The sequence below is a fragment of the Dromiciops gliroides genome, chromosome 3 (assembly GCF_019393635.1).
Source record: "Dromiciops gliroides isolate mDroGli1 chromosome 3, mDroGli1.pri, whole genome shotgun sequence".
NCBI lineage: Eukaryota > Metazoa > Chordata > Mammalia > Microbiotheria > Microbiotheriidae > Dromiciops > Dromiciops gliroides.
Window position 1 is genome coordinate 390,923,021 of NC_057863.1, and position 14,593 is coordinate 390,937,613.

Sequence of the window (14,593 nt, forward strand, 5' to 3'; positions counted from 1 at the left end):
AAATAATAGCATGGGAAAATAACAATTATATTATATCACATAGTCCCTTTGTCTAATTAAGTTTATAATTCTGAGTTTGGTTGGAAAATACATTCAGATTAAAAAATAAGTTGCAAAGCAACTTTTCATTACAGAGCTAAAGAGTTAGGCAACTTTGATTTATGCTACACCAAGCCTAGATTATAAAATCATCTTCAAATATGAACAATCTATGTGTAAATATAAGCTATGCTGAGATAAGGACAGAAACATTTAAAACCCATATCTGATAAATAAGTAGTAGTAGTGTCTTGTGCAGAATGCTAGTATGTCCAAAGCACTATGAGAGACCAACACACCTTGGAAAACGGGAATATTCCAAACTGGGGCAAGCATAAAGGGCAAGAAAGCCCTTCAGCTATTTTGCCTTAGGTTAGCCCTGGTCTTAAATAAAATGGCTCAGTAAGTCTTTGATGTGGTGTTGGAGCTTAATGCTACAGCACAATGGAAACAGCTAGTGGATTCTATGAATGTTTTTTAGTACATTAAGTCCTTTAAACCCTGGCACTATCATTTATTGCCCAATTTTCCCACCCAAGAATGTGCAACACTCATCAACTTCTAAGGAGTGTCAGGATCAAAAAAACCCAAGTCCCCAAACAAAACCAAACCCAGTATTTTTGAAATGCAAATGAAAACTTTCAATCTGTAAAGTATTAGACTATTTTGGAGCCCTTCACAAAGCATGTTCTTGAAATGTCACATTTTTTTCAGGTATGGAAAATCACAAGTCACAGTTTAACCAGTTTTTTCTTTTTGTGGCAAATTCATTTGAAAATAAAGTTACCTGGATGTGATTAATACAGAGAATTCTTGATTATGCTCAAACCATCTAAGTCAGTTCTATCAACATGAAGCTTGCAAAGCAGCGAAGATTAACTGATCTTTGCCACAGGAAGTCCACTTTGATACAAAGCAAAAACTTGGTTGCATATGGAAAACACTAGCCTTAACAAATGTTGGAATGAAAAATATTAACTTTGTGTAAAGGAAAAGATTTATGGGAAGTGTCAAATAATGTAGGATATTACCATTGTTAAGGAGGAATGTTTTGGTACCTAGGAGTAGTAAAGGAACCTTGTTTTACTTTAAATATGTGTGTATGAAGAAATAGCTTTTAGACAGGGTTTTAACAGTTTTGGACATGAATTGTGGAGTAAATATAAAGTTGTGGGGGAAAAAAAAGGAAAAAGAAAAAAAAGGAAAAGGAAAAAAGAAAATACCCACTTTATGAGTAATTATGAAACTGTTTCTCTTGACCTACGAAATAACCCTACAACCCAAACAAACACATCTAATTTATAACCACAGAGACAAAAGTAATTAGCTACAAAGCTAAAACATTATCATGCTATTAAGATTAACTTTCCCTCCCCCACTCCACCCAACTAAAGACTTAGTGTATTTTAAGTATGGTAAATAATCAGAAATTTTCCTTCTTGGGATCATTTCAACATTCTACTATAAAACTGACCATTATATTATACTATATCAGATACCTGAGACTAGATTACTAGAATGCTACTTTCAAAAACATATGCTACAAAACTGAAATAAAAAAGGAAAATACATAAACACATACTAATTTTGTGTGTCAGAAAATAATTGTTTGATATTTTTCTATCTTGGTTGAAAGGCTCTTTGTTTTCCTATATAGTTAACACTAAACAACCTTAACTGGAAAAACTGGAAGTAGATATTTGAGACATCAATAGATGACAGCTGAACAAAGATGGAAATTCAGACTAGTATTTTGGGCTTCAAGAGACTTTTAGAAAAAAGTAGTGGCCATTTACTGAATGATCATTTTTTTAACACATACCTATGGACAGTCTGACATCTTGATATACAGACTTCAGCTATTTTTTAAACATACCTTTCTCACATCTGAACTCTTTGGTTCTGTTGTCCAGGTTATGATTCTTGAAACGGCAAGTCTTGTTTCACTAGAGTTTACAAAGTCTGTTGGATCCATCTGCCTGGCCAGAGACTCAATGTATTTCAGAATTGCAACCTTGACCTGCAAAATTCAAGTGTACAATCTGAAACTCACAGTAAGACATTTTGCTTGTCATATTTTGTGCAGTGGCAATATCTAGGGAGATTTAAAAAGTACTCATTAAAAAGTATTGATCAAATAAGGAATTATGAAAAAGGTCCTTCTTTATATCTGTATGAGATGATTATGGATTTGAGTGAGATTAAACTCTGAGGATGAGGTCTGGAAGATACCCAGCCCCGCCCCAGTATAGTTAGTTTCTCTCTTTGCCTAAAAGTTTATTGCTTGTCAAATTCTCATTGTCTCCTTTAAGTTTTATTGCCAATTAACAGTATTTTTACTTCTGCTCTGTCTCCCCACTTGTCAGCTACATCTTAGTTTTATGGCCTGTAATAAAAGTTGTGTCTTCAGCCTATCTGGAATCCATTATATGTCAGAACCCTGCTGAGTGGGTCAGGGAATTCGCCCACCGATTCAATACTTGGGACTCAAGAAGAAAGGACAAACAATCACAAGGTTCAGCACAGGATGCAGCAATTAAGTTGAGACCTGATGTTAGGTGATATATTTCTTTTTCTTAGAGCAGAATCCCCTTGACCCTAGGGTCCCAACAATGGAGTATTCTTGTATTCTTTATTCTATCAAACCTTTGATTTCTTTGATTTCCCAACATAGCTGAAGATAAATTCTAAGCCTGTCATCCTTCTAGAATTAACACGACTACAAAACAAAGCTGAGATACCTGAGTGACTCTTCCTGTTATTCAAGTTGAACATCTTTAGAGATAGATAGGGGCTGGGGGTGGGGGTGAGGGGGGTGGGGGTGGGGTGTCAGTGGGAACTGTGAGATCTGATTCCTCTCACTGTCACTCCCCTCCCCCTTCCCTCTTCCTTAGGTTTGACCTTGTTCCCCCTCCCCTTTCCCCCCTTGTTTCTGGAACATGTATGCATGTCTCCATATATTGATCATGAGCTAAGCACGAACCCTGGGTGAGACAGGATTGGATGTTAGATTGTGAGCTCACCCTAGTGCACGTGGGGACGTTCCTCCTTAAAATTACTATAAAAACTCAAGGCATGTATTAATTGTTGCAGCTTAATCTCAGGATTGAGTTTGCCTGTTCTTGCGAGAATGTGTTAAATCTGTCTCTGCTTGACTTGGTTGTCTCCTCGAGTTATTTGGGTAAACTGAGGCAGTTTGTCCCAAACATATCTAAACAAAAGGTCATTTGATTTTATTGATTATTATTACTGGTATATATTTTACCCCAAATACCGAATAATAAATTTATCAGTGTACAAATATATACAGTTCTTGTGTAGATGTTAGATATAAAGGCCAAATACTTATGTATTTTAAAACAAACATAGCAACTGACCTTAAGGTTTGGCGTTTGTGTTTGATCCACAATGAATCTCATCAAAATGTTAAACTGCTGATCAAATGGAAAGGAATCCCTAGACAGATAACACAAAACAGTATTTTACTTTTTAAATGAAAAATAAGAATGTCCTATCATGAATTATGTTTATACTGTGAAACTATCTAAATAGACAGAGGGAAAACAATTTGTAAAACACAAATTATTTCAAGTATGTCTAAGAAACAATTTGGGCAAAACTTAGTTGGAAATGGAGGTAGGTGAGAGAACATCCTGGAGATAACCTGCTAGCTCAGGAAAGATGAAGAAAGAGATAAGGGGGGTGGGGGTAGGAGTGGGGGGTGAGTTCTTCTACAATGTTTTACTCAGTTTATTTTCTAGCCTCTGCTTATCTGACCCAGCTTCTGATGCAAGAACCTCCTCAACTTTGTCTCCCAATTATACACTGGTTCCTTTAGAGTCAGACTTTTTTTCTGACCCCATCCTCCTTGTTTCTGGGCTGACCCTTTGACACAGACCATGGCCTTATAATTGTTTAATTATCTGTTGCCATTTTGTGCTACCTCTCCAGGAACGTCCGGACTGCTTGACCAGAGAAGCCTGACGATATTAAGTCAAATCAGATACTCTGCTTTGCTGCCAGATCCTGGCCCAGAAACCTAAGCCTCTAGGGACAAAGGCTTTCCTGTGTCTACACTTTCTGATAAACCACTATGCCCCTTGCCTAATGAATTAAATTATCATCATCCTCTCAGTGCCTCACTGCAGTGTGGACAGAAACTTCTCAATTCTTGAATATTATGTTAGTGAAGTACAAGTACTGAAGGGACTTAAACAAGCTGAAAAGAACTAAAAAACCACATCTGTGAAGATCACAGAGTCCTAAAGCTAAAGTGGACTCCAAAAATCATGGAAGCTGAGGACCACACAGGTGATATGGCTTGCCCCAGGTCACCTCAGCAGGCTCACATGACTCTCCTGCCTACTTGCTGTCAAAAGGACTACCTGGAATAAGTTTAAAGAGGCTCATCAATAGTAGATTTGCTGCAAGGTGATAATCTACAAAGACGAGCCTCTAATATAGCTAATGGGGATGTAATTGGCATTAGTGAACAGAATATTAACACTAAGGAAATCACAGGGCCTTGAAGGAATAAAGTGAATTTTTCCATTTGTATGACAGGGGTGGAACCTCCAATTAAACTCCAAAGGCAAGGCATTAAAAACCAACATTTTTATTCATTAATTATGTTTCTTGAAAATTCACTTATACACTAAAGTGCTCTCAAAAGCAGACCAAATACATGTCTGCTACAAACAACAATCCTTTTCCTCATCTATCTTGATCTTCAAAGTTCTCAAGACCATCTGTGAAAGAAGAAGGAGGTTTAATCACCACTGGTCAAATCAATCCTTAGTTTCTCTACTGATGACCCAAGACATGAAGTGAAGGCTACTGGAGTTTACGTGTAGTACGGATGCTAGCTATGAGTTTTCACAAGTCACAGAGTTTAGTCTCACTACATCAGAAAGTACATATATGGTCACAATTTGCTAACAACTCCATTACATTCACAAAAGTTATAAAACAGCTATGGATCAATACTGAAAATTTTACAGAAGATAATGTGGGATGTGCAAACTGGTAACCCTCTCTGAGTTCAAATAAGTAGCATATCAAATTCTGGATTCTGTTTCTTAAAGTGCCACACAATATCTCTTGAGAGCATAAGATTAAAATGCGTCTTGAATATCCTTAAACTATACTCTTCTTGATAATATTTGTCAGCCTTTATGTTTAAAGTATTTTGTTTTATCATTACAAGGTACTTTAAAACTCATTAATATTCATAGAACAACCCTTGGAAGCAGACAGGACAATGATTCTGGCTACAGTAGAGGCTATTTTCCCTTCCTTTTGTATTAGAGGAAAATGTACCTTGTAAGAGTCAAGTGACTTATCCAAGGTCAAGCCTTTAGTCCTTAAAAGAATTTTGACTTAGAAGACTGAGGTTTTATAATTCAAACATGATAGTTTTTTGTTTTTATAATACCATGATGTTTTATTTTCAAGTGAAGAAAAACATCTTTTAGGCTTTGGTGGACAAGAGATGGAAAAAAGATTAAAATGATTGCTTCTACTTAGAAAACACCCATAGTTCTAAAGTATCAAGAAATATGGTGGGGAATATGCATATAGGAGAGAATAAACATTTATGAAGTGCCTTCTATGTGTCAAGAACGGTGTTAAGTACTTTACAAATATTACTGTATTACCATTTCTTATCATAACATGCAATTAAAATTTATCAATAGTATTTGTCATTACTTCAAAGACACTGACCACATCTTTTCTGTTGATTTTATAAATTTGTTTACAGATTTAAAGATTAAGAAGTAATCAGGTGGCTGCGAGGTGGCACAGTAGATAAAGCACTGGCCCTGGATTCAGGAGGACCTGAATTCAAATGCAACCTCAGACACTTGACACTTACTAGGTGTGTGACCCTGAGCAAGTTACTTAACCTTCATTGTCTCGCAAAAAAAGAAGGGGAAAAAAAAAAGAAGTAATTAGGTTGTCATGTTGTAAGACTGTCACTGGTGGAAAGAAGACTGGGGGACTGGGATTTGAGTGCCCAGCTTCTGCTACCAAGTAGCTATGTAACCCTGATTCAGTCACATATTCTACTTCTTGTTGCTTGCCTCAGTTTCCTCATGTATAAAATGGGAGGATTGTATTTCAAGATCTCTAAGATGACCTCCAGCTCTAATATCTGATGAGGTCATATCAGATGCATCATGACTTCAACATTAATAAAATACTAAGAAAGCTGAGTCTAAGTAAGACGGTTCTTGCATTCTCTTTGCAACTCATGCCTCAGAAATTACTGCCCCCAATTTTGCAAAAGAAAAAGAAAACATTGATGATTCTACCAGCACAGAAAACACAAAATCCTAATGAATGCTGAATATGGCACCACTTGCTCCAGATCAACCAGTGACCAGTGAGCCATTAACAGGGGTAAAACAACTGCAAGAAGATTCTCCCCATACTATGTAGTGGTACTTTTAGTCCTGAGTTCCTCCCTTCTCCCCTCCAAACCCATCTTTCTGAGAGCTAAATTAAAACTGCAGCAAGCAGCAAGTTCTGGAAGAGAATTTGTTTGTATAACCAAAATGTAAAAAGTACTTTTGATGAAGCCCTCAAAAGGAATAAGAATCAAGGCAGAATTAGGACAAGAATGTTTAAGGAAAAAAATTATGGGGTGACCTGGTAAAGTCTACAAAGTAAGATACATAGCTAACAATAAACAATATCAGCCCCAAGTAATCAAGTTGATTATATTTAATTTTTTTCTGACCTGCAACATAACCTGTTAATAATCTACTAGGCAGATCAGTATACTCACCACAGCCCATAAGTCATGCAATCAAGAGCACAGTAATTTGGCAGAGTACAAAATCTGCCTCTAATCATTTATTTACTTGCCTGGGGTTTGAGGAACAGAAGATGAAAAACCTAAAGGAATTTTTCTAACACTCAGTTTATCACTTTCCTTTTCATTCCTGGACTCTCACCCTTGCAACAAATACCATGTATGTCTTCTATTCACATCCACCAAGTTAAATATAAAGTATTAAAGCAGTGTGTATGGGGGCAGCTAGGTGGCACAGTGGATAGAGCACTGGCCCTGGATTCAGGAGTACCTGAGTTCAAATCCAGCCTCAGACACTTAACACTTACTAGCTGTGTGACCCTGGGCAAGTCACTTAACCCCAATTGCTTCACTAAAAACAAAACAAAACAAAACAAAACAAAAAAGCAGTGTGTATGATTTGATATATGGGAGGGAAATCGAATGTGTACATAATTATATAGATGGAATAAGTTAGGATCTGAATGATGGAGAGACAAAAGTAGATGAGAGATACAAACTAGCATAAAGAGATGGAAAAGTAGTTGTGAGATGACTACAGGATGCTATGCTAGTCAGTCAGTCAATAAACATTTATTGAGTGCCTACTATGTGTCAAGCACTACTCTAACTACTGGGGATACGAAAAAGGGCAAAAGACAGATGAATTTGTTCCAGCTCCCACTTTTACCTTGTTACATCTAGAGCTTTTTGAACTTTTGCTTGTACAGATCCAAGTAAATCTGCTCCCATTTTCTTAAGTAATTGTGTCAGAAGAACAAAAAGCCAGTCTTGCAAGTCATCTTTATGGATTATTATAAAGTCCACTAGAGTCTCGAGGAACATACTGAAAACCTACAAAGGATACATAGTAGAAAATTAATCATTTCTCATTCTTAATGCCACTTCTAATTCACTGGAAATTCATCAGAATTAAAACATTGAGAAATAGTAGACAACAAATAAAAAACTTCTAAGGTGGTTTTGTCAAACAATCAACTGGGTTAACATCCCCAGTAAACACTAACGTTACAAACTGTGTCATAGAAAAATAAAGGAAAAAAGGGGAAGGACTTACTCTCTTTTGTGAATTCCACCGCACAGCAGGCCATGCAACAAAACAAACGATTTGTTAGTTCACATTGTGAATTAATAGTACCATGATGCAGAGTTTTAAAAAAAACAAACACACAAACCAAAAGTATGCTTGTAATGTCTGCCATCTTACAATAAAAGTTTTCATACTGGGGCAGCTAGGTGGCGCAGTGGATAGAGCACTGGCCCTGGAATCAGGAGTACCTGAGTTCAAATCTGGCCTCAGACACTTAACACTTACTAGCTGTGGGACCTTGGGCAAGTCACTTAACTCCAATTGCCTCACTAATTAAAAAAAAAAAAAAGTTTTCATACCACAAGACAGGACTTGAACATATGGAGCACTAAGGAATTAAATCTTGCAAGAAGGCAAGGTGGATAGTGTTGAAAATTTCCAGGTCTCTTTTCATGATCCTATTTTATTTCTCATTTTATTTTAGCATTCAGTGAGTGCATTAATAATTTAGGATTCAATAAATTAGGCACAGGGAAATCTATTCTTGTGTGTTTGCTGACATTTTAAGGCAGCTAGTATCACAGAACTTTTAAATATTTTATCCCATTTTCTCATCTGTGATTCTCTGATCAAGATTTACTTTACTTGTTATAAAATTCCTAACTTCATTCTCTCATTATGTGGCAATGCAATTGTTAACCAATATCTAATGTGAAAGAAGGGGCCAAACAGGAGTTTTTTTGAACCAAAGAATTACAGGGAAAATTGCAGCAATTTGTTTTCATATCCAGCTATTGAAACTTGCTCTACGGGAAGCACCTTACTGATTAAAAAAAAAACCTCACATACATATACATATATATATATATATATATATATATATATACACATACACATACATACATACACACACATATAAATATATACATGTATGCGTAATTTTATTATAACATCTATTCAATCCGAGATTTCTTACAAAACAGTTCACAAGGTAAGAATTGAGTCCCAGTCATTGGGGTGGTTTCTCATCCCACAAAAATACCTCATAAATGGTAACTAAACTGAGAATCTTTCCCCCCAACAAACTCACTGTACAAGAGCCATCTGATGGGAACAAATTTCTTTCATTAGCATCACATTCTGGTTCTGAATCAGCAATCTAGAGGCGAATAGGTGATAGAAATTTCATCAATCTCCAGAACCATCTGTAACCCCCTCTATTCTCTATGTTGTAAATCTTATTGCTTTAATAAGGACTCAAAGCTATTATAGATAATGTTCTTCTAAAATAGTCATACTTTATTTGAAATCCTTTATTAGCCTCCATTATCACAAGAGTCTCTGTGACTCAAGATTTCATGATTAGCATAGTATAAGCTAATTTACTTTCAAGCTGGTTGGATCTGAGTAGGGCCGAATTATGGCTAATAGAGATTTTCTTTTATCTGAACAGTATAGGGCCCTTTAACAATCAAGATGGTTCCTTCCAGGAAGAGCTTTAGTAATTTCCTCTTAATTTTTTTAATTTTTTTTTTTTTTGGTGAGGCAATTGGGGTTAAGTGACTTGCCCAAGGTCACACAGCTAGTAAGTGTCAAGTGTCTGAGGCCAGATTTGAACTCAGGTACTCCTGAATCCAGGGCCAGTGCTTTATCCACTGCACCATCTAGCTGCCCCATAGTAATTTCCTCTTAAAGGAAAATAAAAATAGTTCTGGTTGGGCTATCGACAGAGAAATTGTCAAGCTTTCTAGTTACTGTAGGTTCCATTTTTCTAAGCATGGTACAGTATACAAGAATAAAGTCTATTGGTACCAAATATGAGAACAAGTACTAGTCATGAGTTGGCTTTATATTAATCTAAAGAACACAGCATTTGCATTTAGCTTAAATAATCAGGGACATACCCAATGAGACCGTTAAATAACATATGTATTAAGTAATTGTTAGGAAGAGACTAAAGAGCTATATAAAATAGCCTCTAATGAAGAAAGAAGCAATTGTAGAACCACTGAAGTTACACGGGGACCGAGGAAAACCCAAGTGATTAGTGGGTACATGGGGATTGAGGCCCATATAAAGTTACTACACATTTAAGATTCTGAAGGTCTTAATATTAGGGTCCCCACATTAAGGAAGCTCCCTAACTCAATAGCAGCATATACTTTTGGATGTTTGTCTTATATTTCTAAAATCTATCTTCCATACAGAGAAATTAATCCCCTGAACATCTAAATAAATTTCATCTTTTGAATTTTCTGTAAAAATAATCTTGGGGGGGGGGGAGCTAGATGGCACAGTAGACAGAGCACCAGCCCTGAAGTCAGGAGGACCTAAATTCAAATACAGCTTCAGACACTTGAACTTATTTGCTGCATAACCCTAGACAAGTCACTTACCTCCAATTGCCTCACACAAATTAAAAAAACAAACAAACAACGACAACAACAAAAAAAGAAACAAAAACACACCTCCAAACTTTTCGCTAAACCCACACCAGTGCCTGGCACATAGTAGGCGCCATATAAATACTAGCTATTATTATTATTATGTCTTTCTCCAATAATAACCTACAGTTCCCTGTCCCTTTTACTTCAAACCACTACAATAAATTTAAATCAGGGACTCCAAATAAATTTTGTAAAGAGAACCCTTTTTCCCCCACTGAGTCCAGAATTAGCCTCGTCATGCATGGGATGGGAAGGGGCCTCAATCTTGGTATGGACTCACAAAAAACTTAGTTGGCATTTTAATCTCAGTTTCATGCTATCTGTTCCAGCCTCAGGTTTCAAACCACTATAATTTGTAACTTCTTTTAGTTCCTACTAGCTATAGCCTTTGAATAGGCAAACTCACATAATGGATACAACTAGTTTTAGGGCACTCCACTTTTAGAAACATTTGCTTAGTGCTTCAATAAGTCTAAAATAACAGGCTACAATTTTATATGTTATCATTCATATATATATATATATATATATATATATATATATGAATATGAAATATTGGGTATACCCCTAAATGATATTTTTGAAAGGGAAAAAATACTTTGATGAATCCAATCATGAACTTTATATGCATAAAAAGATTTTTTTCCTTTCCACAAAAATTGCATTTTACAGATTATATTTGAACCAATAAAATGGACAGACACCGAAGCAAACATATTGGCTACATACAATGCATTCAAATTTTATACAATTTAGATTTTAAAACACTGAAGTCTATATTCACACAAACATGGAATATGTTAATGCTTTATGTGGTTAACTATTACAAAGTTAATTCTTACTACTGAAATTTTTGATGTATTCTTTACCCTATAAATTTTATATTGTTTTTACTCTAAGCTAAAAAAAATCATCATTTCACTATCACATATACCCTTAAGAATATGCTTTATGGCACTTAAAAGAGTGAAGCTATTAAAAATGCCAGATTTTTTAAAATGGGAAAATAAAAGCAGTCAATAACACCAACTTCACATCTATGAACTCAATGAGGCCCTACCCAGTGCCTTTCCACTCTCAGGTACTTCTAGTAATTCAGGTGCCACAAACAAGCAGGTAAGGCTCAATGAAAGAGCTCTCAGGCTGTTCTCTAGACTCACCTTGCTGTGAGGGTCAGCAAACATTCTAGTGAAGATCTCACACAGCCTTTTTAATTCAACTCGACTATCAGAAAAACAACAAATAAAGATAAATGAGACTTTAATTACTATATCTCTGTCTTTGAATTATTCATATATGTAAATAAGCCTTTAACCCATGGTCATTGATGAATCTCACTTTTAAATACAAGTTTCATATACAAAACTTGCTTTTTAAAAGAGTAGATTTTTAGCCTATTTGAAAACATTAAAAATATTAAATAAAAAGGGTTAATAAAATGATCATTATTTACATACAAGGGATACTATCGTGTTAGAAACACTTCAAAATGGCACTAATAATTCTTCTGAGGGCGCAGCTAGATGGCACAGTGGATAAAGCACTGACCCTGGATTCAGGAGTACCTGAGTTCAAAACTAGCCTCAGACACTTGACACTTACTAGCTGTGTGACCCTGGGCAAGTCACTTAATCCCCACTGCCCCGCAAAAAAAAAAAAAAAAAATCCTCTGAGAGGTTATCTTTTGTGGGCAGTCAATGACCCGGAAAAGGGCTTATTCCTGGGCCCCTGAAGCACTTGGTTAGTCATCATTTAGCAGTTCCTTAAATAGTATGAAAACTGTACGGGACCTGAAGCTGAATTCATAGTTTGTATTAAACAAATTTCGATTATTAGCAGAGAGCTGAAGTCTCTTCAAAATTTACTTTAAAAAAAAACAGTATTAATTCTCCTGGAATACACTGATTTAACAGAAATGTCATAATAGCTTACCTCAAAAGCTAGGCTTAGAAGAACCTAATGGATTTTGATAGGTCATTAGTTTACTAACATCAGAGAGAGTCTGGGGTACAAGCAGAAAGCAGGAGAAAGCACTGTTCAAAGTTATGTGACTGCAAATGTCAGCTTACACAGATTATAAGGAGATAAAAGATCATAAAGAACCAAAATTCTGAACTTATGGCTAGCTCTGCTCTAAATAGATGTACCAAGATTAAAGGGACCTTGAGTCATCTAATTCAACCTCTTTACTTTAAAAATAAGGAAACGAATCAAAGCTCAGAAGTTAAGTGTTGCTCCTAGAATCACAGATATAATCACTGACAGTTTAGACAATTATGAAGGCCCCTGCCTCAGGTTAGTGTTTATTGGACATCTTTTGGCCTACTAAATAGTTTACATGGGTCTACTTTCTAATACATTAGAATGGATTGGGATACTTGGTTCTGAAACACTTGGAAGATAATGAAAGTAAAACCACAGAAATAGTAATCCAGGCTGATGTTGATACTATCAAAATTACAGAAACGATTAAAAACACTTGAGTAAAAAAGTAAAGCTCACTAGAAGCTCTTTGCACCTTTTAATAAACCTGTTTCCCACAGGCACACTAGTACATTGTTGGTGGAGCTATGAATCAGTGAGAACCATTTTGGGGAAAAACACTGAAATTATGGCAGTAGAGTGACTACAATGTCCATAGCCTTTCACCATGAGTTTTTATTACTAGGCTTTTACTCTCAAGGAGGTCATTCATAAAAATAAAGTCTCTATGTACTCCAAAATATTTATACTAGCACTTTTTATAATAACAAAGAATAAGAAACAAAATAGACTGAGGAATTACTAAACAAATTGTGGTACATGAATGCAATGAAAAATTACTGTACAGTAAGAAATGATGAATACAGTAAAATATAGAAAGATCTATGCAAGAGGTGTCAAATTTGAGGTAGGCAAAATACCTAAGTATTGCAGACTACATGAAATGATGTAGAGTAAGTTAAGAAGAGCCAAGAAAATTTATACAAGGACTAATACAACAATGTAAAAGGAAAGAACTACATACACACAAAAAAAAATCAAAATTGAATATTGCAAAATTATAATGAACAAGCATGGCTTAAAAGAAGATATAGGAGAAGATACTTCTACCTCACCCCTTTGTAGAGGTAAGAAATCCACAAAGGTTGTACATTGCACTGTGGGAGGAATACTTAACTGCAAGAGAAGATTTCTGTACTATATAGGCTCTTTGCTACATGAGTTTTCCTAAAGGTTCCTTCTCTAAAATGATATAACCATATTACTATAACCTTTATTTATAGATAATCTTGGAAACATTGTTCAATTTTATGTTGCCTATTTCTTTTGTAGCCCTTACAAGGCATGGCAGATACTTAGTAATTTGTGACTTTTTGAGTAATTAAATGACTGCCTGTGCCTCCTTTTATAAAATCCTAAAAGGTAAGAAGTAGAAAACCTATTAAGAGACCATTTTGTCCAATGTCCTTCTTGGACAAGGAAGATTTAAAAAGGTTGTGAACTCCTCAAAGTTATAACACAAGGTACCAAAGCCAAGGTTTGAACCCAAAGCTTGATTTTGAGTACTATGCTTTCTCTTGCTACAAGAGCCTACAATCACGACTCTCCCCAATCATACCAAGTCAGGAAGACCTACAAAAGCAAACAATGTGATATATGATTGATACAAGAAATATTTATACTAATAAAATCACCAATCCTTTTTGAGCACCCCATTATTTCATTCATTTGAGCCCCTAATTCTATTGAGGCACAATGCCCATGCTTACCTTAGTGTTCTTTGGCTCTTCAGTAAGTTCTGTAGTCCAAGAAGTCCTTCTTTTCTTTCAGACCAGTTTGAACTAGCACAGTGGTTTAGAACCTCTGCTACATCTTCAGTTTGTCGTAGATAGTGAGGAATTCCTCCATTTCTGGAGCCATATGAACGCTCAGAGCAAACACTTGATGCATCACTGTTAGCATCATCATCGGAATACATCCCATATGGTTCATATCGTCTCCTCACTGGCTTTTTCTGCCAATACCCAGATAGGGTTGGTGGAATTCAGGAAAAAAAGATGGGGATTTTTGAATGGGAGTGAGAATGGCATTTTAAATTAAAATAAAATTCAGCTTCACATCAAAAGAAGAAAAGCAGGGAAAATGTTAATGTTTTCCTTTACTGCCAATAGGTTAGAAAATAAAAGTAGTAAAGCTTTCCTTCAGTACAACAGAATAACAATATGCTTTCAGGCTAAGTAAAAGGTGAAATGTGATCTATGATAGCATGGTCTGTGG

General features: G+C 35.7%; 1 protein-coding gene across 1 annotated transcript in view; it reads right to left on the minus strand.

Annotated features, from left to right (window-relative positions):
• CLASP1 (cytoplasmic linker associated protein 1) overlaps positions 1 to 14,593 on the minus strand; it is a 336,648-nt gene that overhangs the window by 75,885 nt on the left and 246,170 nt on the right. The window contains 6 exon segments of the mRNA XM_043996430.1: positions 1,916 to 2,059; positions 3,417 to 3,495; positions 7,527 to 7,690; positions 7,914 to 7,916; positions 11,494 to 11,557; positions 14,086 to 14,330. Coding sequence (XP_043852365.1) covers positions 1,916 to 2,059; positions 3,417 to 3,495; positions 7,527 to 7,690; positions 7,914 to 7,916; positions 11,494 to 11,557; positions 14,086 to 14,330 — 699 coding nt within the window.